This window comes from Trametes versicolor (assembly GCF_000271585.1).
Source record: "Trametes versicolor FP-101664 SS1 unplaced genomic scaffold TRAVEscaffold_5, whole genome shotgun sequence".
Classification (NCBI taxonomy): domain Eukaryota; kingdom Fungi; phylum Basidiomycota; class Agaricomycetes; order Polyporales; family Polyporaceae; genus Trametes; species Trametes versicolor.
In genome coordinates this window covers 1520276-1542231 of record NW_007360325.1, presented here as the reverse complement: position 1 = coordinate 1542231, position 21956 = coordinate 1520276, and the positions used below count along the sequence as shown (strand labels likewise).

The window sequence follows — 21956 nt, the reverse complement described above, 5'->3', positions numbered from 1 at the left end:
GGGTATGTCGGATGTCGAGTTCGCCTATACATGCGCGACCGCCGCATTTTCCAGCTCTTCTCATCTTGCCTTCTCACCCCCACTACACTGCTGCGCAGTCTCCCCCATTACCTCTACTTGACGCTTTCTTCTGCTTTTGCTTCTCTCTTCTGGATACTATGGCTACTTCTAGGACTTACAGGACTGACTCTGCCTCGCTGGACGGGGCCCCCATCGAGCCGAGCAACATCCGCGCGGGCGGGCGCCGCCGAGGTGGCCGGAAGGTCCGACGCGAGGCCAACAGGACGGGTACTAACCAGGATAGCTCCGACCAGAGTAGAGCCGACCAGGATAGAGCCGACCACAGCGCCGACGGGAGGACCGGGACCGGGACCACCCAGGAGGAGGCCGACCTGACCAGAGCCGACGGGGATGGACCCTACCTGGATAGAGCCGACGCGGACCCCCCTAGAGCCGAGGAGGACCACCCCAGAGCCGATGAGGACCTTGGTAGAGCCGATGGACCCGCGGCCGACGCGAGGATGGGGGCCGACGTGGATCGTAGAGCCGACCGTAGAGCCGAGGATGGCCTGAGGATGGCCGACGCGAGGACCCTGGACCGGGACTGGATGCTGACTGCGCGGAAGCGCAAGGCCGACGCGGAGGACGAGGACGACGTGCCCATGGCGAAAAGGATCAAGATCGAGGACACTGTGAGCGCTGGCGCAAGCACGGCCCCGGACGAGGACCCTGAGGACTGGTACGACGAGGATGAAGGCGACGAGGACGAAGACGAGCGCGACGACGAGGGAGGGAAGAAGGACGTGTTCGAAGATATGGTCAAGCTTCTGGGACGCGGCGTGACGGAGGAAGAGGCGAGCCAGAGGATGCGCGACGCGGGGAATGCGGAGCAGGCAGCGACGTGGTTGGACGCGACCGCGCTCTCAGAGATGGTCTCGTGGGCGCTGACGCCGGACATGGAAGGACAAGGTGCGTTCACAACATGGACGAATTCGCATGACGGAAGCTTACGAGATTCTTTACAGATGTTCAAAGTGTTGCTGCGGAAGCAGAGATTCCAGCATCGGAGACCGACCTGCCAGGGACGTCTGAACATGAGGATGTGGACTTGGAGAAGGCATTGGAACACCTTCACGTGGACGACACCTACCTCCAACCAATGTCCGAAGACGATACCCCCTCCCTCGCCGACAGCTTGCCCCTCCATAGTGCCAATGAAAAATGTCTCGACGACGACTGGGAACAAAATATGGACGAAATCATCGCACGGGAAAGAGTCCTCCTGAACGAGGCCAAATTGGCCGCAGCGGTCAGCGCATTGGGCCTGCCAGAGGTAAGCACTCCGCCTCCCTTTCCAAAAGGGTCTCCTAACGCGATTCTTTACGCAGCTCGAACATCTTACCGTGGTGTCGCACTTCCCTGCAGTCGCCGATGACGAAGTGGCTCAGGAGACCGACGCCAACCAGGACGAGTTGGACGCTCAGGAGGAGGCGGCGATCCGCGCCGAAGACGCAGCACGCCGCGCGTCTTTCAAGCGCATCGACCACAAAGCCCACATCCTCCGCCTCGCCGAGTGCCGCAAGCGCGAGTTCGAGCACGCCCGGGACCTCCCCCGCGCCCGCGCCCGCCACATCGCTCGCGAGAAGCTGCTCGGCCCGTACTGCTCCTACTACTCCGAGACGCAGGAGACGGCGATGTACCAGAAAATGCGGACGGAGCCGCGGGCGACGCGGGCGGAGCTCGACGACTACGAGCTCGTGCAGTACGAGCGCATCCGGCGCGTGATGCTGAAGGTCGGGTGGGTGTTCAAGCCGAGGGAGACGCTGAGGGAGATTCGGAAGGACATCGCTGCGATTGAGGCCGCGGAGGACCATGCGGCGTTCATCAACGACCGGCGCAAGCACATGCTGCGCTGAACGGGGCTGGGTTCTTTCGGGTTTATGGTTGGCTTGTGGACATTCGGGATCGGCTTTGGACATCTGGGCTTCGTTTCTGGTCTGTCTGGGTCGTGGCTGGTTTGTTCTCTCGGGTTTTATGGGCGGCTTGTTTTCTTTGGGTTCGTGGTTGGCTTGGGGGTTATCTGGGCTTGGCTTCGGACATCTGGGTTCGGTTTACTTTCTTTTGGGTTTATGGGCTGCTTCTTGTTTTTCTTTCGGGTTCAGGGTTGGCTTGCGGACATGTGTTTAGTTGTGGACATTCGGGCTTGGCTCTGGACATTTGGGCTCTATTTCTACTATTTCGGGTTTTATGGTTCGGTTGTCATTTTTTGGGTCTGTGGGTTTTTTCGGGTTCGTGTTTGGCTTGTGGACATTTTGGCGTGGCTATGGACATCTGGGCTCGGTTTTGGACATTTCGGCTCGGTTTCTGGTCTTACGCGTACTTTTGGGGGTTCCGGGTTGTGTTTTTTTGGGACTTTTGTGGACATTTGGGGCTTTCGTGGACATTCGGGTTTTTCTCTTGTATCGTCGGTGGTTTCGTGGAATTAGATGGGCGTGCTTCTTGCTACTGGTCGGTGTCGTGTCGAGAATAGCGCGCGATGGGTTTGAACACACGAGCCTTAATGCCGGCCCCCATGATCTGGGGGAGACGAGCACCGGAACTGGCCAGCCCATCGCGAGTCAAACTCAATTCTATCTCCTCAGTGGATTAGCGTAGATGAAACGGTGAAATGGTATGCAATGATATATCTCTGCTTGATTTCGATACCGACTCGCATCTCGTAGGTTGCCTTGCGTGTCGTCTACATATGTATCTCCGCGACAGATTACACGGCCTGGAGTCGACTGATGACTGCTATAGCTATCTTGCTCACCACGAGAGTGTCTACATCGATGAAATTTACCGGCACCCAGCCTCACCAAGTGCATGCGAGCTTGCACGGTACTCCATCATTCATACCCACGCCCCCCCCCCCGAACCTCTGTCTCCACCGACTCCCAGCTTGTCTGCAACCGTGGCAGTATATCAGTGTAGTATTCCGGGGAGAATCGTGGCGCGCGGAGGATCAGTCGATATTTCTTCTCCGGCAAAGGCACGCCAGCCCCGCCAAGTTTCTCGACTGTTTTGCGCGTGGCCTTGCGCTCGCCCAAGTCCACGCCGTCCGCGATCACCAGGCGCAGTGCAGGAGCCGCCAGCGGCGTGCCGGCGGTCCCATTCGTCTCCGAGCGGACGCATTCAATGAGTATCTCGAGCGCCCAACTCTTCGTGGTGTCGGCATGCAGGACACTGAGCGTGCGCAGGTTGGGCAACTCGGGGCGGAGGGCGGTGTAGAGATGACACACGTCGGGATCAACGCCGTCGATATAGAGCTCGGTGACGTGGTCCAGACCTTCGCCGAGAGTGAACAGGCATGCGTGTTCGGAGCCTAGAGGAACTGCACTATTGATGCAGATCCCAGCGTTGTCGTTCGTCAAGGCAAGCGAACCGCTGCCATTGTGCTTTGGGGGATTTCTGAGGTAGAGGCGTGTTAAAGGTTGTCGTACGTAGTCGGGGTGGGCCAAGAGACGGCTGGCGAGTCCTTTGGGAATGGCGAGCTTACGGCTGACGAATTGACTCCGAAGGTGGGAATTTTCTCTTGCCCGGGTCACGATAAACTCGTTCAGGGTGAGCTCGATAGTCATTCTGGCGCGGTCGATTTGAAGAACGTGGAAGAGATCAATGTAGCGCGCGTTGAGCGAAATTTTGCGAAGTCGGTGCAGGCGCGTGTTCGCCGGTGATTGCGCCGGTGGTGGCGCCCTCATGTAGACCGCAGTGTTCCGTAGGTTGATGTTGGTAAGGTTCGCGCAACGGGAGAGAAACGCACAGAAGGCGTAGGCGTGCAGTCCGTATACGTCCGATACGACAAGGTGAGTGAGGGCCGGAAATTGGTTGGGCGGGAGCCAGGACCCGAGGCCGCGGATCGACAGCATCTTCACATGCTCCGTAGCACCTTTCAGCACCATGGCATTGGGGTGGTCTCCGTAGTTTGTGCAGTTCATGTAACCCCTGGAGAGCGAGAGGCGTTCGACGTTTGGCGCATCGAGGGCTAGAACGTTGAGATCGCCGGTCCCTTTACTGATGGAGTGACAATTTGTCGAGATCTGACAATGCAGCTCGCGGATCGACGCGCCACGTTCCGCGGTAATGTCCCAGAGCCAAAGAGGGAGACGTCCAGAGATGGCCACCTGCAGGGGGCAGCCCCGCGCCCGCTCAAAGAACGTCATAGTCTCGTCCGCACTGACATCCCGGATTGACGTCCAGAAACCAGGAAACAGGAGTATAACCTCTCGCCACCGTCGGCAGACGTGCGAGAGGGCTAAAACGTCAGAGGCCCGCTTGTGTGCGTATAGCCATCCGACGTCCAACACTGCTCCCTGACTGGCACAGTCACTGTCATGACATACGAAGTCGGTCGGCCGGATGAACTGGAGGAATATGAGGCGGAGGAGCTCCGGAGGAAGACGGTTGACACGACGGTGCGCATTGAGGGCCTTCATGATGTCTTGCGAGCCCGACTTCAAGAATTCGTTTATGTCATTCAGCTGGGGTGATGATACGTATGAGCACAATGGATGAGAACGACTCGCAATCAAGACATACTTCGTCGCCACTGTCGATGAAGTATTTGAGACCGCCACACTACGAATAACACGACTACGCACCTGATACTATCGTTTGTAATTCGCCACTTCAGTGCCTCCATGGCTGATACAAAAATGTTCTTGGTCGGCATCGGTGCAGTTGCTCCAGGATGGGCGTACGCTTCCATCGCGGAGAGTTGTCAAGCAATGTCAAGCAGTGGATGTAGGGATACAAGAAGCAGAGGACAAGGCTGGGAGGGCGGTGTGGAGATTGCCTCGTGGCGCATCTTCTCATGCCCTTGTACTTACTTGGGTTGTATTGCCGCCGAGACAGTCCGCTCGAGCCTTTGTCTCTCGGCGCATCAACACCCGCGCCTCGTCGCAAGTTGCCGCGGGGTAGAGAGAAGTGTGGTATGCAACGATCACATTAAGGTGGTAGGTTGGACATGGTAAATACTTAGCTTCGAATGCCATGCGCTTGCATGCCCGCATTAATCCTCGCAGCTTCAAGCGCCTGCAAAGAGAGCATCGTCACCATCATCCTTCCTCCGTAAAGGTCAAAGAATCGACCCCGCCGACATGCACTTCCACTTACCTGTAATCGTTACACCACGGCGATTTAGTTCTTTGGGGAGAGCCGCGGCGCGCACAGAACCAGCCTGTCCCTCTTCTCCCGCAAAGGCACGCCAGCCCCCCCAGTGTAGCGAGCATCTCGCGCGCGGCCTGTACCCCTCCCAAACGTCACCACGAAGGCAACAAAAGAGCCAAAAATTGCCACAACGAGAGACCATCGCTCCGAGCCGAAGCCCGGCGCACAGCGTCCCCCCAGCGCACTCTCGAACGCGGCCGGCCCAGCGCCGCGTTCCCCCGCATCCACCACCGCCCCGCGCCGCACGCGCGGGGTCTATGCAACCGCGCCGTTCGCCCGGCCCCTGCTCCCCGTAGTCCCCCCGCACAAGGCGGAGGTTTCCGCCACCACGCCCCACAACCCTTCCTCTGCGCGCACCCTCGAAGGGGCCGAAGACCACGCATGAAGCCCAGGAGAAACGTATCGCCCGGACATGGATGGTCGCCGTCCAAACTGCGGTACTCGTCCTCTCGCGAGCCCACGAGGGGCCGCGCTCAGAGCCTGGCTCGCTGCGCGCATGACGCACCCGCCAGCTCGTCCTGCCGTCCTGTGTGTGACGCCTGCCCGGCACCGCTGTGCGCACGACGCACGGCTCACCGCGCCTCCTCGCCAGCCGCCCTACGCGTCACCCCGAGCTGCACACTCGCGCCCAACGCAGACAATCGCTGTCTGGAAGCCAGCACACATCGACCGACTACAGTGCCCCACGCGCCCCGCCGCAAAGACGGGACACGCGTTCCCCGAGCGACATCGAGAACGAATCTCTGTTGGGGCATCCCGCGGGAGCCGCAACTTTGCTGAAGGGAGGGCCGAGTCTGAGATCGCTGTGAAGGCCGCCGAGACAACGCGCTACGAAAGGGGAGAGTGCAGAGGAGCGGTACCAGGCGACCGGGTCATAAGAAGTGGGGTATTGCTGTGCCTGCGCACAGCGATGTTCTCGTGCTGGACAAGCGTAGGACGGACAGAAACAAAACTGTAGAGCACGCACGCTACGCAGGTCGTCGCTGGCTTGCTTGAATAACGAGGACGACCACAGTTCTTCGAGCGGTCCAGAGGTCTGGGTGGGTGCTGATACGACTCTACGCAGAGCGCGCGGTCGCACGTCAGAATCTAAGCTGCAATGAAAACGTGGTGGGAGCCGAGCTATTTACGCAGTGGGTGTTAGAGCCCGCCTTCCTGTATGGAAGGGCAGGAGTTGGGGGCGGCTGGGTAAACATGGAGGAGCTATACGTACAGCAGGCACAAAGCCCACCGCCGTACACCCGCCCCTCCCCGCGCGTGTCTCCCAGACCATGTAACATACCTTCACACACGTGCACCCAGCATCTCCAAACCTGAGTACCTCCTCTTACGTCTTCCTGTGCGTTCTCTTGATGTCCGGGTGACTACCGCTCACTCCATTCTCCGCTGCCTCGGCGTCACGAAGCCATGCCTATTTCGTTGCGCATGCCAGCGCTTCCAGGGACCTGTCCTGCACTACGACCGTCTCGAGAAAAGACAGCGCGAAGCTCAGGACCTCCTGCGGCGAGCCAAAATTGGCGCAAACATCGCCGGGGTTGGGAAACGCCCTCGTAGCGGACCCTGTGGTCCCGAGGACGCCCCCCGCGAATGGGTCAAGACCCGGGATACGCCGTGTTCTGTGCGTGTGCTCGGCTACTCCGTAGAGTGGTAACACGCGCCGTGAGAGACGGAACGAGAGGCACGGAAGGGGTTCGGAGGCAGCATTCGTAGAATCATGAAGGGGAGCAATGGAAGTCAGGGAGACCTGCGAAGGTCTGTGCGTGGCCAACCTGTCGCTGCCCGCCCAGTTTGTGCGCCAGTCTGGTGTACGTGTTTCGCTCGCCGTCCAAGACAGGCTCATATTGGTCCCGCGACGCCTCCCTAGTGCCGTTGTCCGGGGCCTGCTCTCGATGAGGAAGGATCTCGTGCGTGCCGGCGTCACTTTTCCTCTTAGTCGCTGCATACTCGGCCGCAAAGTACGCGCAGAGCGGTACTTTGTGCGTAGCAGACTGAGGGCATGCAGGATGAAGGCGGGATCCCGAAGCGACGTTAGCAGAGACCTGTGCGTGCTCCCCAGCGATAGCAGACCTTGTCCGGATGCCGACACGTGCCGAGGAGGCGATATGGAGCAGCCCTGGAGGGTTCACGGCAAAAAAAGGGTCCAGAGATGACAACCGGAGCGAGCAGGACACACTTGCATGATTCAGACGATGCGAAAGTGCGCACCTAGCCACAACGAGCTCTCAAACAAAGATACGACATTGCTCGACCGCCAATGCCTCTCATGGCGCAAGTATACCAGAGCAAGAAAGAAACACAAGCGCAGCCTATATGCACTTAGGGTTAGATTTCACTCTGGGTTAGAGAGTGGAAAGTCTTGGCTGGAGGCGACGCGTCGACGAGCGGCAGAGCGAGAGTGGTCACCACAAACGAGAACCCGGAGCGTTGAGGGCCTTGAGAAGAGCGTAAGAGGCGGTATGGCTGAGAGACGATCAAGCATGCGTGGGTGGTCGTGGTCGAAAGCAAGCTAAGAGAGTCGGAGAGACAACGACTTCGTCGCGTGGTAGACGCCCGACAAACAACGCGTAAACAAAGGAAACACGCGTGAGATCGCGTGCCGTAAGCGCCTCGACGGCTCCCTTCACCTCATCCAGCGACGACCAGCGACGACCAGCGACGACCATGGACCGACCTTTTCCTCAGCACCCCCCACCCTGTCCTCGCGACCATGCTTACCGAGCCAAGGATCATTGAGGACTTACGCACCCTCAGCAACTAAACATGCGCCCCCAGTGGCAAGGACAGTCACGCACGCGGCCGGCTGTATGATAGGTGGGAAATGGGCTCGGACCCGTGATGTGAGCACCGTCAGCTTCTCGGCAAGATCGTCTCTACAGCCTGCCGACTGCAGGCAGGAACGAGGCCGCGAGGTACGCCGCAATGTACTCCCTTCTTTTCCTCTCGCTCACCCACAGCTAGTGTGACCGTACACGGTTGTCAAAAGCACCCATGCTCGCAAACTCGGCAATGGCAAACAGTCCCAGCTCGCAAACGAGCGGATCTGTATCGATCAAGGAGCGGGTCGCCTCTGTCATAAAAACCTTCCAAGATCAGGTCATAAACGAGACAATCAGGTACGTATTCCAGTAACAGTATGCACTGCATGTCAGCACTCTGCCTCCCGAGTCCGCACAAGGGTGTGCGATTACGTCCGGCTATTGCGTAACGATAGCCATACAATATCAAGTCGGTGAAGATTTGTATGTGGTTATCAATCGCACAGACAGAGTTATGTATCATATGTTTCGGGCGACGATGTGAACGATGAAAAGATCAAAGCGGTAGAGGTTAGAGACGAATATGAACAACCTTTCAGAAAGTGCCGACATGCAGTAATTTTCGGCTCCTCGCAGCCGCAGTCGCTCCAGAGCTAACACATACTTTTGATCGTTCCCAGTGATGACGAAGTAAGGGTACTCAGCAAACTACCTTGGCCTTGACTTATCCGATGACCCCAGGTGGACGACGTACACACGCTGCTTAAAGCATGTTGTTCGTTCATCCTGAGGTACACCAACTCCCGACGTTCCGTCAACCGGCTCCCTCCCGAAATCCTCCGCCTAGTTTTCCTCCAATACGTCCAGACCACAGACGTTGCGAGCCTCGCGTCAGGCAAAGTCAAAGACGTTGGCTGGCCACACACCCATCTTCGTATCGGCGACGTCCTGTTGCTCACCCATGTCTGCAAGCGCTGGCGCGAGGTTGCTCACGATCTACCCGGCCTTTGGACCTCGATCAGGGACGCACACGCGAGAGAGACGAGGGACATTCTGAGCCGTGCAAATGGCTTACCGCTGAAGGTCCTCGTCTCCGCTGGGAAACGGTCAGACTGGTTCTGGGACATCTGCATGGAATACGGAGCGTCGATCCAGGAGCTGCATTGGGTCTCGGCGAAGAACCACGGTGGGGACCTCACCTCCATTCCCGCGCTGGACATCAAGGCGTCCAACGTAGTGCGCCTCTCGTTGAGCAGAGGTGCGAGCGACCAGGCAAGATATCGTAGCGCCTCAATTCTCAGAGGAGCTACCGCCAACGTGAAGGTCCTCTCGCTCAACGGCATCAACTGGTTCCCTTCCAACCGCTTTCAGGCGCTGACCCACCTCGTTCTCTCGGGCTCTATGCCGTTGAACGATCTTCTCGCCTTCATGCCACGTTGTCCCACCCTTCAAACTCTCGTGCTTCGAAGTGGTGTCGCCCTGTCGAATCTGGATGCACCCGTCGGTGCCAACCACGTACGACACCCCCAGTTGCGGAGATTATCGGTAGACTTGGACCCCTGCCGGTCCCTACCTACGTTGCTGGCCCGTCTCGACTTCAATCGCCCCGCCGCCGCCGTCGACATCGTTATGAGCACGCTCAAGGTGCAGGCTGCACCACCTTTCAGCCGAGTGGACATCCCCGACTGCTACACCGACCGACTCTTCCCCCCCTCCGACCACATCGACAAACCGCTCACACGTCTATACCTCACGCAGTCGTCGAAGAACCGCAAATGGAGCTCCCTCGTGGCCCTGAGCGACACGGCCGGGATCCGCTTCAAGAGCGTCGTCCCACTTGCGTTCGACCACGCAATGATCCTCTCGCACAACATCGCGCTCAGCCAGGTCACCGAGATCTGGCTCGAGGCGATCGACGAGGCTATGTTCCAGCTGTTCGTCGCGCTCCGCCAGGAGATGCCCGCGTTGCAGACGCTGAACCTCGTGCACCCCGAGCGCGTCGACGCCGTACACATGACCATGACGATGTTCGTGCAGACGCTGCGTATGCCGCGCATGCCCCACCAAAGGTCGCCGCCGCCGCCGGTGCCCACACTTCGCGTCGTGCTTGGGGGCGCGGCGTCCATCGACCGCGACGAAGGGACGTTCGAGGTGCTCCGCGAGCTGACCGGGTTCAGCCTGTTCAGGGAGAAGAAGAACCGGCTGATCCTGCGGGCGACGGAGTTTCCGCCGGAGTTCTACCAGGAGGTGCTGCCTGCGCTCAGCGAGAACTGGGAGTCCGTGGTGACAGAGGTGGGTTCTGTTGGGGAAGTGGCAATGGTCGTTCCGTCTGTTGTCGGGGCAGATCCTGTTTTCTCGTCCTGGGAAGGGTGGTTCTGACACGACTGACCGATATCAGTGAAGGTGTGAGACGTATCTCCTTCGCTTCGTATATCTTGATACTTACCCTAGTACTAGGAGGAATCGGGGAGTATAGATTAGAGACGCTGGCGTGCCAAAGCGGCCCCGCGCGGCGCGAGGCTCCAATGCGGCCGGACTCTTCTCCGCAACCATCCACAGTACTTTTTTTCGTCCAACCCACTGCTAGCATATGTAACGCTTGTGCTCTGAGATCCTTTCAGCTATACAGCAACTCACTTTCAGACACCAGATCAGGGGATAGCGTCCTTGGTGGTCCATGGTGAGGGTGTGGGAAATAGGTGTTAGGCGACGAGTAGCCGGGAAGTATTTAGATGATGGCCCACGAGGCAAACGCCAACTCATCGCTCTACGTCTTTGCGTTCATCTCTTAACTAGCTGTGAGGACTATCTGCGATGCCGGACACAGACACTCGCAGCGAATCTGGGTCAACCGCACTTATGTCGGCCAAGGAACTCTTCGTAAAGGCTTTGATGGCTCTGAACTCAGAAATTGCAAGCGAGGACATCAGGTGTGTATCTGCGTTGTTCGTTTTATGGTGACTGGAAGCTCAAATAAATCTTCGAAACGGACAGCCGCGATGAGGTAGGATCCCATTTCGCTCTCGTGTTGAACACATATACTTACTCCTATTTCTCAACTCACCAGCTGGACGACATAGACGTGCTCCTGTGGTCTGCCAACGCCTCGATCAAGCGCGCCATCAAATCCTCTGTCACAAAAGCCATGAATGCGCTTTGTTTTGTGAACCGTCTTCCGCCGGAGCTCCTCCGCATTGTGTTCCGCCAGTGTGTCCGGCCGACCACACTACCTGGCCTCGCACAGAGAGGGAAGACGCAGAGCTTTGGATGGACCCACACGCATATGTGGGTGTCTGACGTCTTGAAACTCACCCACATCTGTCGGCGATGGCGAGAAATCGTCTTCCTATCGCCCCATATGTGGACGTCGATCCGGGACGTCCACGTTGAAGAGACGAAGGCGTTTCTCAAGCGTGCACAGGACCTCCCGTTACAAGTGACCATCTCTGCATGTCCCCCCTGGCTCTTGAACGTCTTTGCAAAACGCAGCGAGTCAATCCGCGCATTGCATTGGGTCTCACCTACGCGTAACACCGTTGCAGAGGCCCTATCGGACATCCAGGCACCAAATGTTGAGCAGCTCTCGCTCTTCAGGGGCCCCAATGGTGCGGTCTATTCCGATACGGTCATACTGAATGGTGCTACGCAAAATGTGAAAATGTTGTCGATGAACGACCTCGGGTGGTATCCGACAAACCGGTTCCCAGCGCTCACACACCTCGTCATATCGGCCAGGGAACTGCAGGCGCACAAGTTCCGGACATTCCTGTCCCGCTGCCCGAACCTCGCTGTCCTCGTCATACAATCTTCTTCGACGTGTAACATTCGTGCACCACCTGCACAGCTGCCAGCGGTGCCCTATCTGAGCCACCTGCGCAAGGTTTCGCTTCACACACGCTTAGTCAACCTCCTGCCCATCCTCCCAATCAACCGTGCCTGCACCACTATCGAGCTTACCAAGGACGTGTTCAGAAGCCCCCGTGGATTCGTCAACCGCCTCCTAGCCCACCCTGACTACGCGCGGCAACCTCTATTCCGTCTCTACCTCAAGGACACCTCCGAAACGGAGTCGCCGGACGAATGGAATTCGCTCATGCTGACGAACGGCACCGGCGGGATCTGCTTCAAGAGCACATCCGGTCTGAGCACACAGACCGCTTCCCTTTTCGTGCGATATGGGGATCTCGACAACGTCACTGAACTCTGGGTCGACAACGTCGATGTCAACGTGTTTAGACTGTGCACCGTCATCCGCCCCGGCCTGCTCAATTTGCGTACGCTCAGCGTCCTGCGCGCCGACCACGCGAACAGCACGTCCGCGCTCTCAATGCTCGTCCAGTACGCTCGCATGGAGGCGAAAGGGACCACGGGCGCACTGCTAGCACCTCCGGCGCTGCGCCTCGTGCTCGAGAATGGCGCGGACTTGGACGCGCGCAAGGCTACGATGCTCGCAATACTTGGCGGGGCCGATGCACCTCTGCGGTGGGAGAAGAAGGACCGGCGGTTGATTCTCCGCGCGCGACAGTTCTCCCCCGAGTACTACACCGCAATCGTGCCTCGGTTGTTGACACGGTGGGAGTCGGTGGAAACGGAAGCGGGCAGCGGCGGAGACGATGCGCTGCCTGTGACTCGCGCAGATGATGGTTTCACGGCCTGGGAGGAAGAAGCTTGAGGCTTGCTTTCGAGATCGACCATTGGATTTAAGACCTGCCTGTCCAACAGATGAACCCTATACTCTGCGATTACACGGACTATTCCGTGATTTATGGGAGATGCAAGGGCGCACTCTGGGAAGTCGACCAAGTACTAGCGTTCAGTCGAATGCCAACGCGTGAGATGCGTTAGGAACGGGCGAGCGATTATCATCTACTCGAGCAACGCGTGGCTAATTACGGAGAGCGTCGAACTGCACACCTGGTCACCTGCCCCCTTCCCCCAGGGGGTCAAGAGCCTCCAGCGCGTGGCGATTGGCCATGAGACCTCCGTGGTGTGCACGATGTGGTCGCGAAGGTGGCATGGGCGTTAGGACATTGCTTCAAACGCCCACCGGTCAGTACTAGTCTGTGGCTGGCGGTGAGTGGTTCGAATTCTTCCGTATCTGCCGACGTCCGAAACCCATGGACCCCTTTGACAGCGTGTAAGTATCTATCTCTCCTTCGCTCTCCGGGAAGGGGAATGCCGTTGACCGCCGTTATCCACAGGCCGATGAACATGACCCGAATGTCCAAGTGTACCCGGGTCACTACTGATACGAGACCGGGAGCCCGAACGTCGAGGGCACCCGCTCTTGGTTAACTCCCCCTCCCCCCCTTCAAAGGAGATTCGGTCTCCCTCTTCCCCTGGGCAGCCACCGTTCATTCGGATCACATCTGTCCAGCTGTGCAGCGCTTCAAAGGGCGTGCTTCTTCAGGAGCTGTGCGAGTCATTTAGAGGCTAGCGGAGTCGTCCGCGACGTTCCTTGGCATTTCGTCCACCTTCCCTCCTTTCATGGCACTTCCACTTCACGACTCTGGCCCCATAGAGCTCGATACCGAAGAACAAGCTTGGCTTGCCCACCAGCCCTTTCTATACAGTCGCGGTTACCAACTTCGTCCGCGGTACAGGCCAAATTGGGTCCCGTCCTGGACGCCGGGATTTCATTACGATGCCGAGGATGCTCTTCTCCTGCCAGTGAGTCCTCTCAGTGCGCGTGAGGCGTGACGTACTCATAGGTTGGTTTTAGTTCAGAGGCGGCGTCGTGATCGATGCCACGCGAATCTCCGATGGCAAGATGGTTTACATCAAGAAAGTACGAAGGGGGTCTGAGGAGCTAGCCATCGCGACCTACCTCTACTCGGAAGAGTCGCGCGGTGATGCTCAGAACCGTTGCGTCCCTATCTTGGATGTTCTCGACCCTCCGCAAGACCCGACTATCTCGCTTATGGTCATGCCCTTCCTGCGGTACATTGACTCACCGAAATTCGAAAGGGTGGAGGACATTCTGCAGTGTGGCCGACAACTCCTAGAGGTTTGAAAAACCCAGTACGCGGTTCTCCGCATGGAGCTCATGCACAGTCGTCCAGGGCCTTGTTTTCCTGCACGCCCACGATGTCGCTCACCGGTACGTACCAGTATTATTAATATTGTCTTTTGGCGGCCGTACTGATTGCAACGACTCCCAGCGATTGCTCGTTCAAGAACCTCATGATGGATGCTAGCGCTTTGCACCCACTTGGCCATCACCCTATTCAATACGACTACCTGGCTTCGGATTATTCCCAGCGGGCACCCGTGCTATCTCGTGTCGTCGCTAGAGTCAAGTACTACTTCACCGATTTCGGCATCTCCACGCGTTTCGCCCCCGGAGCGGAAAACAGGCTCGTCCTCGGCGACAAAGGACTCGACAAAGAGCTCCCAGAGCTCTCTCTAGTCGTTCCGTACGACCCCTTCAAGGCAGACGTCTTCCTCCTTGGCAACGTCTTTCGCAAGCACTTCGTCGAGGTCAGTCCATGGGTTCCGTTATTGCATCACATTCCCCAATTGCAAAGACTCACTGTCACGAGTGTAGAAGTATCGGAATGCGCCGATGCTGGACATGGGGCAACTCGTCGCACGAATGACGGCACCTGACCCAAAGCAACGCCCCACTGCGGCCGGAGCTCTTCGCGAGTGGCAGGCACTGCAGAAACGCACCTCCGCCGTTAGTCGTGGCTGGCGCTTGCAGCCGCAGGACGACTCGGAGAGTCTCCTTGTCCGCGTCATCTACGATGTCGTCCAGCCTGTGAGTACCGAATATAAATGGTTTGGTCGCCAATCTTACTCAAGAATCCGCATAGTTCTGTCTCGTTTACGCATATCTGAAATTTGCTTACTATCTCGCTCTTCCTCTGCTGCCTCTCTCCTCGCGTCGTTGAAAACCTGCTGTCACCATCGCTCTTCGCCTTGCCGTCTTTCGAACCTTCGCTTGTTTCCACTGTGCTCGCTCTACTGCCCCTCCTTTGAGCCTGTATTCCCTGATTCTGGTTCCGGTTTTCTCATCGCTCATCGCTGCCGTTGTAAAACCCCCGAATCGTTGAACTTGTACTGCTCTATCCCCGCTGTTATCTTTGCCTTCCTAGCGTTATTTGTTATTTTTACACTTTCCCGCTCTCCCGCTCTCCTCGATCTTACCTGTTGTCTCGCTACACATACACGCAGCGCGTTCGTATATGCCGATTGTAGTACCACAGTGTAGTACCAAAATGCTAGCCTTGATTCATTATATAGCACTACAAGTCGAGTCAAAGTAGTTCATGTGCGTGCTGTGTGTGCTTACGCCGGAACTAGCCGAACGCAGCCACGCGATTCCGACTCCCTGCCACTGGCGCCTGTTCCGCCTCGAGGTTGCTCTCGACCACAACGGTCTGGCTCTCTGGGCGGTCGACCTCCGGGCACCCCCGCACTTGCTCGTTCAGCTCTATCAACTGTTTTGTTCCACCTCGTTCGGGTCTCTACGGAAGCAGAGACAATACGCACCGGATGGGCGCTGAGCGGACCGCTCGGGTTGTCTTGAAGTAGGCTCTGCCCCCATCTCACCACCGACTCATCGCCGTGTTCAAAACCAGGTAGGTCCGAAGTTCGCTGAGTACGGCTTTCGAGCACTCAGCCTCACTCTCAACAACCTTTTCCACAACAAATCCCTTCCCTGTCGCGTGCCTCACCTCGATTCTCAAGATAAGAACGACTCCACCTCCTTCGCCCAACAACCATCCCCTCCACACCCGCCTCACTGTCTATGGCTGCCTACTATGCGCCACGGCGGGCGCGAGCCGTTGCTCAAGCATCTATCCCTACGAGCACCGGCGGTAATGGCCCCGCCGCCGAACTGGAGGAGCGTGAGGATGGACTCCATTCCATTTACATCTTCCCGAGCCCTGCTTCGGCTCCTCCCAGTCCCGCCGTATCTGTCTCCTCTGCGCCAACGGACTTTGACTTCTCAAGCCCCATCAGCTCAAGGTCGACTTCTTGTACGCGGCCGCCCCAACGGGACACGACGCAGGCAGACATACGCGATGCAAGTCGGAGCTCGGTGTCCGCGGCCTACGACGCGTCTTCCTGTTACTGGGATCTTCCGAGTCCGCCAGGAAACGATTTGGAGATCGATATATTGCTCTGGGATATCACCAGCGATGTCACGACAGAGCCCTCGAATTCGGACGAATCCTGGGCGCTCGAGGGTGAGGTGGAACGCGTTGGGTTCGCCGAGGTCGACCTTCTGTACACCCCACACTTGCGCCGTGCGCGTCAAGCACCTCTGTCTTCGTCGCAATCTCCCGATCGCAGTCAGCCCCGATATCGCTTCTCCGCCCGCCCTCGCCAGCGGTCACGCACGCGCTCGAGGATCAGGACGACCAGTATATCGTCGCTCGCGCTTTCCTCGACGCAGCAGACGGTCGCACCCCATCCCCGTATCCACGTTCCTCTCCTGTCATTTTTTGCATCTCTGCTATCTCTCGACCTCGAAGACCCGGCTCTACGCCTTCTCACTAACGCGGAGTCCGGGGATGCCGAAGCGGTCCTGTTCCCGGGGCAGAGCAGCGCGCGGCTGCTAGCTCAGGCCACGGAGCAGCCGACAGGCCGACGGTCCTTCGAAAGCGACTCCGACACGGAGACAGAGAGTATCATTGGCGAGCTCCCGCCGTACGATATTATGGAGACACACGGCCTGCCCAAAATGTTACTCACCAGCATTTCTGAACAGTCGGCCGTGGCGCTGCGTTCTCTTCGTGCTGGATTCGCTGTGCGGCTCCCTGCCACCGCCTCGGAGCTGCTTCCGCTTCCCCGCGCGACGGAGATTATCGGGCTGTGGCGCGTCCTCGGGGAGGTCTGTTCTAAGGGCAATCAGGCGTGGAAGGAGGCGTGGGCAGCTGCCTCTGCGGGGAGGTCGGTGACATAGAGCGGTTGCGGCGCACAGATGGTTGTCGTGCTGGTCGGCGTAGTGTACACACGAAGGTGAGTCGCGCTCGTGCATGCTTTACCCCCGCTGTATGTGTGCTGAGATCGCAGCAGGGTCCTGGAAGAGACATGCATGTATTGTATCGCGCACCTAGTTCATATCACGAGTCATTCGCACATTTCTGTCTATGGCGTCTTGGGTTTATTGCCGCTGACAATGGCGAGGACAGTTTCCGTGCTCCTTCCGCTGTTCTTACAAGCACTAGCATCCCGTGATCCCATCGGTGTAGCATGCTCGGCAATGTGGAGTAGCAGCGCGCGTTGGAATGGTGGTGAGTGCCTACCCACTAGTCACTTAGATCATACCAAGGTTTTTGTGCTACACGAACACACGCCGCACACGGAGGTTGTATACGTGTCCACGGCTCGGGTGTAGCATATACAGGGAATAGCACATACGCCTTCTGAGGTACGCGCCGCTCCACCGTAGGCGTTTCACCGCGAAGAACATGTCGTAGCGCTGAAGGACGGAACCGTGCCACCTCTGTCGCAGGAACATAACCGAATTGCGCACGGGGCGCGCTCGACACGGTAGGAGGCATTCGAGCTGCGGCTTATCGATACCACCGGTGCTCACCAAGCACATCCAGAACACCATGCACCCGTAACACATCCAGGCAGACGCCGAGAGCGTGCCGGAGGGATAAAAGCTCGCAAGGCGAGGGCCACTGCTCCAAACTCCCCAGTCGCCAACAACCTATCCGCACACACTCGATTAACAATGTCCCAAGAGCATCACTTCACCCTGTACACGCACAACTTTGGCCCGAACGGATGGTGAGCATCGATGCACGCCGTGTGTGAGCCTCAGGCCTCAGGACTGACCAGGGTCGCAGGAAGGTCGCCATTGTTCTCGAGGAGCTCGGCCTTGAGTACCGTTCCCTCTACTTGGACGTGAAAAAGGGCGAGCACAAGGCTCCCGAGCATACCAAGTTCAACCCGAATGGACGCATCCCCACGTTGATCGACCATAAGAACAACGACTTCGTCGTCTGGTGGGTTGCATGCCGCATGGCCACCACCTTAACGTACTTATTTTGTTTGTCCCAGGGAGTCGGACGCGATCATCACGTACCTCGTGGAGAAGTACGACTTGGAGGGTAAGATCTCCGCCACCTCCTTCGAGGAGAAGATGCAGCAGCTGCAGTGGCTCTTCTTCCAGGCGTCTGGACAGGGGTGCGTAATTTCGAGTGTGCTTCCTAGTGCGGGCACGGTAGCCTAAACATCAAACAATCATGCAGCCCATACTTCGGCCAGGCGGCGTGATTCATCATGTCGCACCCAGAGAACCTCCCGAGCGTCATTGAGCGGTACCAGAAGGAGATGCTCCGCATCCTCGGTGTGCTTGAGAGCGTCCTCTCCAAGCAGGAGTGGCTCGTAGGTGGCAGGTGCACTGTCGCAGATCTGAGCTTCATCGTGTACGTCGTCTCCTTAGTCAGCGCACATTGTACTGACACGGTGCGGCGCTCAACGTAGGTGGAATGCGTTGATCCTTGATGGCACCATCACGAAGACATACACCCCAGCCCAGTTCGAGGAGGACTTCCCGGCAGTCTTCAGGTTAGTACTTATTCTTCCTGAACGTGATAGGTTCACTGCCTTGATACTCACAGGGGCTTTCGTATTGGCTCCAGATGGCACCAAGCGATGATGAATCGGCAGACGGTCAAGAAGATCTACGCTATAAGAGAGGCATTCAAGGTCTGAGCTACGTGAGAGGGAGTTGTTCGAATATTGCACAGTACAGGTACTGAGGTAGTTGACTTGTGTCGACATGTCAAAGCGCTGTACATAGGTATGCTGGGTCGGCCTAGTTGTTTTGGAGCCGACTAATTCCCCCCCTCCCCCCCCTCCCCCCGATCGACTAAGCCGTCAACACACCTCAAAACCCACGACGGACTGCCGGCCGAACGTAGCATGCGGGAGTTGATCCCGACATGATGATGCACGACGTTCTTGCGAACCGCGACGTCGAACTTGAGTCCCGGCTTCGACTGGTGACAGACGGCCTGCCGCAGCTTGGTCATATGCCACCGGACACTGCACTGAATACCTTCCGTGATTTCTGTGTGTATCTGGACAACTCCACAAAAACTATGTAGGATACCTGCCATTCAAGAAGACACGCACCAGATTCGATTGGGTATAGTATGTCTCACTCGGCTCTTGCCCGGCTTCTCCGCCGCTAATTCTGCCATTCTAAGGCCCGTAGTCGGAGCACCTCTTCCCGCAGACGATGGACGTCAAGCACGTCACTCTGCATAGACCTTTTTGAACCCATCATAGAGGCGTGTTCGGTCCCTATGGATAGAAGTCATGTACGTATAGTACGCACCGTGCCGGAAGCCTATACTATTGCTGGTTTCACGGCGCTTGTCGCGGGGCCTGACGCGCGAATTTCGCGCCGCGCGCCCATTTGGAGGGTGTCGACGCGGATCGTCGATAGCTCGCTCTTACCTCCATGAAATTCGGTATTTCTTTCAGATTCTGAATCTCCTCATCAGTGCGGAGGGCACGGTATCAGAATTGGCGCGATATTCGAAGTTTAAGTGACCTCCTCCTCGAACCCCTTCCCCAGAGCAGAACGAAGATTACCCGCCAAGATCCCATTCAATTCAGCTGGAATTTTGTGATATGGGCTCTAAAACAGTCTACAGAGGGCACAGACCTCAAAACAGAGCGCGCGAATGGGGAATACTAGTAGCGTCCCCGCCTGTTCTGGCCCGCCTCACCTCCGTTCAGCTACATCCTCTAGAAGAGCTTCGTTCTGACTCCTCGACACAGATAGATGTAGCGAGGCTCATTAAGGATGGTAATAAATCGCGAAACAGACTTTCCCAGCGTCACGGAGGGTTTTGAATACGTACGTTGAGGTCTACTCCCGTGCGATGACGTGGCGCTCGTATTGCTCTGCTACACCCCCCAATATCGGCGCTGACACCGCGAATGGGACGTTTATGTAGGGAATATACCCAGAGAGATATACAGATGATATAGATGTCCTCAAATGTGTGAGCAATACTACGTCTGTTCACCCCCTCAAACCGGGTGAACAGACGATGACGTACTTGCCGATAATCGCAACCAAAATACATTCATGCCCTCCGTACACATCTATAGCGTCTGTTCAAGCACATTCCAGCCAGAGAAAGGGACGATGTCGCTCGTTGTGCTGGTTCTGCTTGGAGACAGGTCCCCGAGGAAGCCTTTACTCGAACTTCGTATTTCACGCTGATTCTTGTACCGTGCCCTCCGCGTCGATAAGGAGACTCCGAATCTGAAAGGAATAGTGAATTTTATGGAGTATTGAGCGAGCTATCGACGATCCGCGTCGACACCCTCCGGACGGGCGCGCGGCGCGAAATTCGCGCGTCAGGCCCCGCGACAAGCGCCGTGAAACCAGCAATAAGAATCAGTCATAGCAAGACTGAAGTGGTCGCGCACGGCGAACCTGCGAATCGTTCGCACCAGCCCTGGAAGCTGCTGCGCCATCTGACTTCACAGAGAGCTGCGAACGTGCGCAAGAGTGCTTGAGACGTTCAGGGATCCCCTATGCATGACAAAGGTACGCGCCTCCAAGTCGCTGAACAGGAGGATACATGATTGTAATCACACTAGAGGCGCTTGGCGACGGATAGAAGGTACGGCGTTCGTAAGTCTGCAGCTTACTCACTTCTGGTGCTCACTAAGCATTGCCAGAGAACTACACATCCGCAGTGTTGGGGGCGCTGAGAATATAGCGTCAGCCTCCGATGGGACTTGTATAAAAGCTCACATGAAGAGGGAGCTCCTCAATTCGACCGCACCTACCCAAACATCTCAGTGCACTCCGCCTCATCATGTCTCAACAGCATCACTTCACCCTCTACACGCACAAGACCGCCCCCAACGGATGGTAAGCATTGCCGTACCCCGCTTGCACACCTCGCGTACTGACCTCAGATGCCTACAGGAAGGTCGCGATCGTCCTCGAGGAGCTCGGGCTCGACTACCACTCGATTTACATCGACTTCACGAAGGACGAGCACAGGGCTCCCGAGCATACCCAGTTCAACCCGAACGGACGCATCCCTACGCTGGTTGACCACAAGAACAACGACTTTGCCGTGTGGTGAGTGGCGAAGCCTCCGGGATCGTCCTCGGTAACAATTTGCTCACTCCAATTCAGGGAATCGAACGCCATCATCACGTACCTTGTTGACAAATACGACACCGACGGCAAGATCTCCGCCACGTCTTTCGAGGAGAAGACGCAACAGCTGCAGTGGCTCTTCTTTCAGGCGTCTGGACAGGGGTACGCTTTCCCGCGTCATTGTCGTGTCGCGTCGGTGATTGAACTAAATCATCCCGCAGGCCGTATTTCGGTCAGGCGGTGTGGTTCATCAGGTCCCATCCGGAGAAGGTTCAAAGCGCGGTCGAGCGGTACCAGAAGGAAATCCTACGCGTCCTCGGCGTGCTTGAAAGCGTGCTCTCCAAGCAGGAGTGGCTCGTGGGTGGCAGGTTCACCGTCACAGACCTGAGCTTCGTCGTGTAGGTGTCTCTCACGTTCACGAACACCAGCTGTCGCTTACATACCGTGGTGTCCATCGTAGGTGGAACAAGTTGGTGCTCGATGGGACCGCTACCCAGGGATACTACAGCGCCGCTCAGTTCGAGAAAGACTTCCCAGCAGTGTACAAGTGAGTACTTCCCCGACAAGACAGAGCAACCAGGCTTACGCTTGGATGTGACCTTTAGGTGGCACCAGCTTATGATGGATCGCCCGACGGTGAAGAAGATCTATGCCTTGAGGGAATCGCTCAAGAGCGCCTAAGTAACTGCAGGGCGTCGTCGAAATGTTGTACAGTCCAGGCATTGAGGCCTGAGGCAGACCCTTGTGTACGCTGAATGCTGAATCAGTATCGTGAATGTGAAGTCGAACAGATTCCCGCAAACACGCCGTTAAGGTCCCCCGCATTTGTTCAAACGGACTACCGGCCTGGCGCTTGTACACACGAGAAAATCCCGGGATGGTAACTC

General features: G+C 57.3%; 9 protein-coding genes across 9 annotated transcripts; 8 read left to right on the top strand and 1 right to left on the bottom strand.

Annotated features, from left to right (window-relative positions):
• Positions 1–1684: 1684 nt before the first annotated feature.
• Positions 1685–2023, top strand: TRAVEDRAFT_58322 (uncharacterized protein). The gene has a single exon (XM_008039367.1). It carries the CDS (start codon positions 1695–1697, stop codon positions 1914–1916), a length of 222 nt encoding a protein of 73 aa, XP_008037558.1. The 5' UTR covers positions 1685–1694; the 3' UTR covers positions 1917–2023.
• Positions 2024–2731: 708 nt separating this feature from the next.
• TRAVEDRAFT_71570 (uncharacterized protein) lies at positions 2732–4681 on the bottom strand (the record flags this gene model as incomplete). Its single annotated transcript, XM_008039648.1, has 3 exons — positions 2732–4520; positions 4579–4588; positions 4641–4681. The coding sequence occupies 3 exons, from the start codon at positions 4679–4681 to the stop codon at positions 2889–2891; spliced, it is 1683 nt and encodes a 560-aa protein (XP_008037839.1). The 3' UTR covers positions 2732–2888.
• Positions 4682–8196: 3515 nt separating this feature from the next.
• Positions 8197–10343, top strand: TRAVEDRAFT_46838 (uncharacterized protein; the record flags this gene model as incomplete). The annotated part of the gene is made up of 3 exons (XM_008039226.1): positions 8197–8321; positions 8645–8654; positions 8706–10343. 3 exons carry the CDS (start codon positions 8197–8199, stop codon positions 10341–10343), a joined length of 1773 nt encoding a protein of 590 aa, XP_008037417.1.
• A 435-nt stretch (positions 10344–10778) lies between these two features.
• TRAVEDRAFT_46837 (uncharacterized protein) lies at positions 10779–12636 on the top strand (the record flags this gene model as incomplete). Its single annotated transcript, XM_008039225.1, has 3 exons — positions 10779–10894; positions 10959–10968; positions 11032–12636. The coding sequence occupies 3 exons, from the start codon at positions 10779–10781 to the stop codon at positions 12634–12636; spliced, it is 1731 nt and encodes a 576-aa protein (XP_008037416.1).
• An 815-nt stretch (positions 12637–13451) lies between these two features.
• TRAVEDRAFT_36912 (uncharacterized protein) lies at positions 13452–15191 on the top strand (the record flags this gene model as incomplete). The annotated part of the gene is made up of 6 exons (XM_008039106.1): positions 13452–13634; positions 13687–13971; positions 14027–14064; positions 14126–14444; positions 14512–14724; positions 15165–15191. 6 exons carry the CDS (start codon positions 13452–13454, stop codon positions 15189–15191), a joined length of 1065 nt encoding a protein of 354 aa, XP_008037297.1.
• A 153-nt stretch (positions 15192–15344) lies between these two features.
• On the top strand, positions 15345–17058 carry TRAVEDRAFT_71568 (uncharacterized protein). Its single transcript, XM_008039647.1, has 3 exons — positions 15345–15547; positions 15657–16934; positions 16992–17058. Exon 2 carries the CDS (start codon positions 15718–15720, stop codon positions 16876–16878), a length of 1161 nt encoding a protein of 386 aa, XP_008037838.1. The 5' UTR covers positions 15345–15547; positions 15657–15717; the 3' UTR covers positions 16879–16934; positions 16992–17058.
• A 600-nt stretch (positions 17059–17658) lies between these two features.
• Positions 17659–18159, top strand: TRAVEDRAFT_46834 (thioredoxin-like protein; the record flags this gene model as incomplete). The annotated part of the gene is made up of 3 exons (XM_008039224.1): positions 17659–17714; positions 17774–17932; positions 17988–18159. 3 exons carry the CDS (start codon positions 17659–17661, stop codon positions 18157–18159), a joined length of 387 nt encoding a protein of 128 aa, XP_008037415.1.
• Positions 18160–18209: 50 nt separating this feature from the next.
• On the top strand, positions 18210–18644 carry TRAVEDRAFT_46833 (uncharacterized protein; the record flags this gene model as incomplete). The annotated part of the gene is made up of 3 exons (XM_008039223.1): positions 18210–18355; positions 18414–18497; positions 18551–18644. 3 exons carry the CDS (start codon positions 18210–18212, stop codon positions 18642–18644), a joined length of 324 nt encoding a protein of 107 aa, XP_008037414.1.
• A 2037-nt stretch (positions 18645–20681) lies between these two features.
• On the top strand, positions 20682–21866 carry TRAVEDRAFT_28656 (glutathione S-transferase C-terminal-like protein). The gene is made up of 6 exons (XM_008039050.1): positions 20682–20832; positions 20890–21048; positions 21106–21231; positions 21291–21467; positions 21530–21616; positions 21675–21866. The coding sequence occupies exons 1-6, from the start codon at positions 20777–20779 to the stop codon at positions 21748–21750; spliced, it is 681 nt and encodes a 226-aa protein (XP_008037241.1). The 5' UTR covers positions 20682–20776; the 3' UTR covers positions 21751–21866.
• The last annotated feature ends 90 nt before the right edge of the window (positions 21867–21956 follow it).

Bases quoted from the DNA above. Each gene is read 5' to 3' on its own strand.
- TRAVEDRAFT_58322 (XM_008039367.1), top strand. From the start codon at position 1,695: ATGTACCAGAAAATGCGGACGGAGCCGCGGGCGACGCGGGCGGAGCTC.
- TRAVEDRAFT_71568 (XM_008039647.1), top strand. From the start codon at position 15,718: ATGGCTGCCTACTATGCGCCACGGCGGGCGCGAGCCGTTGCTCAAGCA.
- TRAVEDRAFT_28656 (XM_008039050.1), top strand. From the start codon at position 20,777: ATGTCTCAACAGCATCACTTCACCCTCTACACGCACAAGACCGCCCCC. The intron at 20,833-20,889 runs GTAAGCATTGCC...AGATGCCTACAG, and splicing joins AAGACCGCCCCCAACGGATG to GAAGGTCGCGATCGTCCTCG. The intron at 21,617-21,674 runs GTGAGTACTTCC...TGTGACCTTTAG, and splicing joins GACTTCCCAGCAGTGTACAA to GTGGCACCAGCTTATGATGG.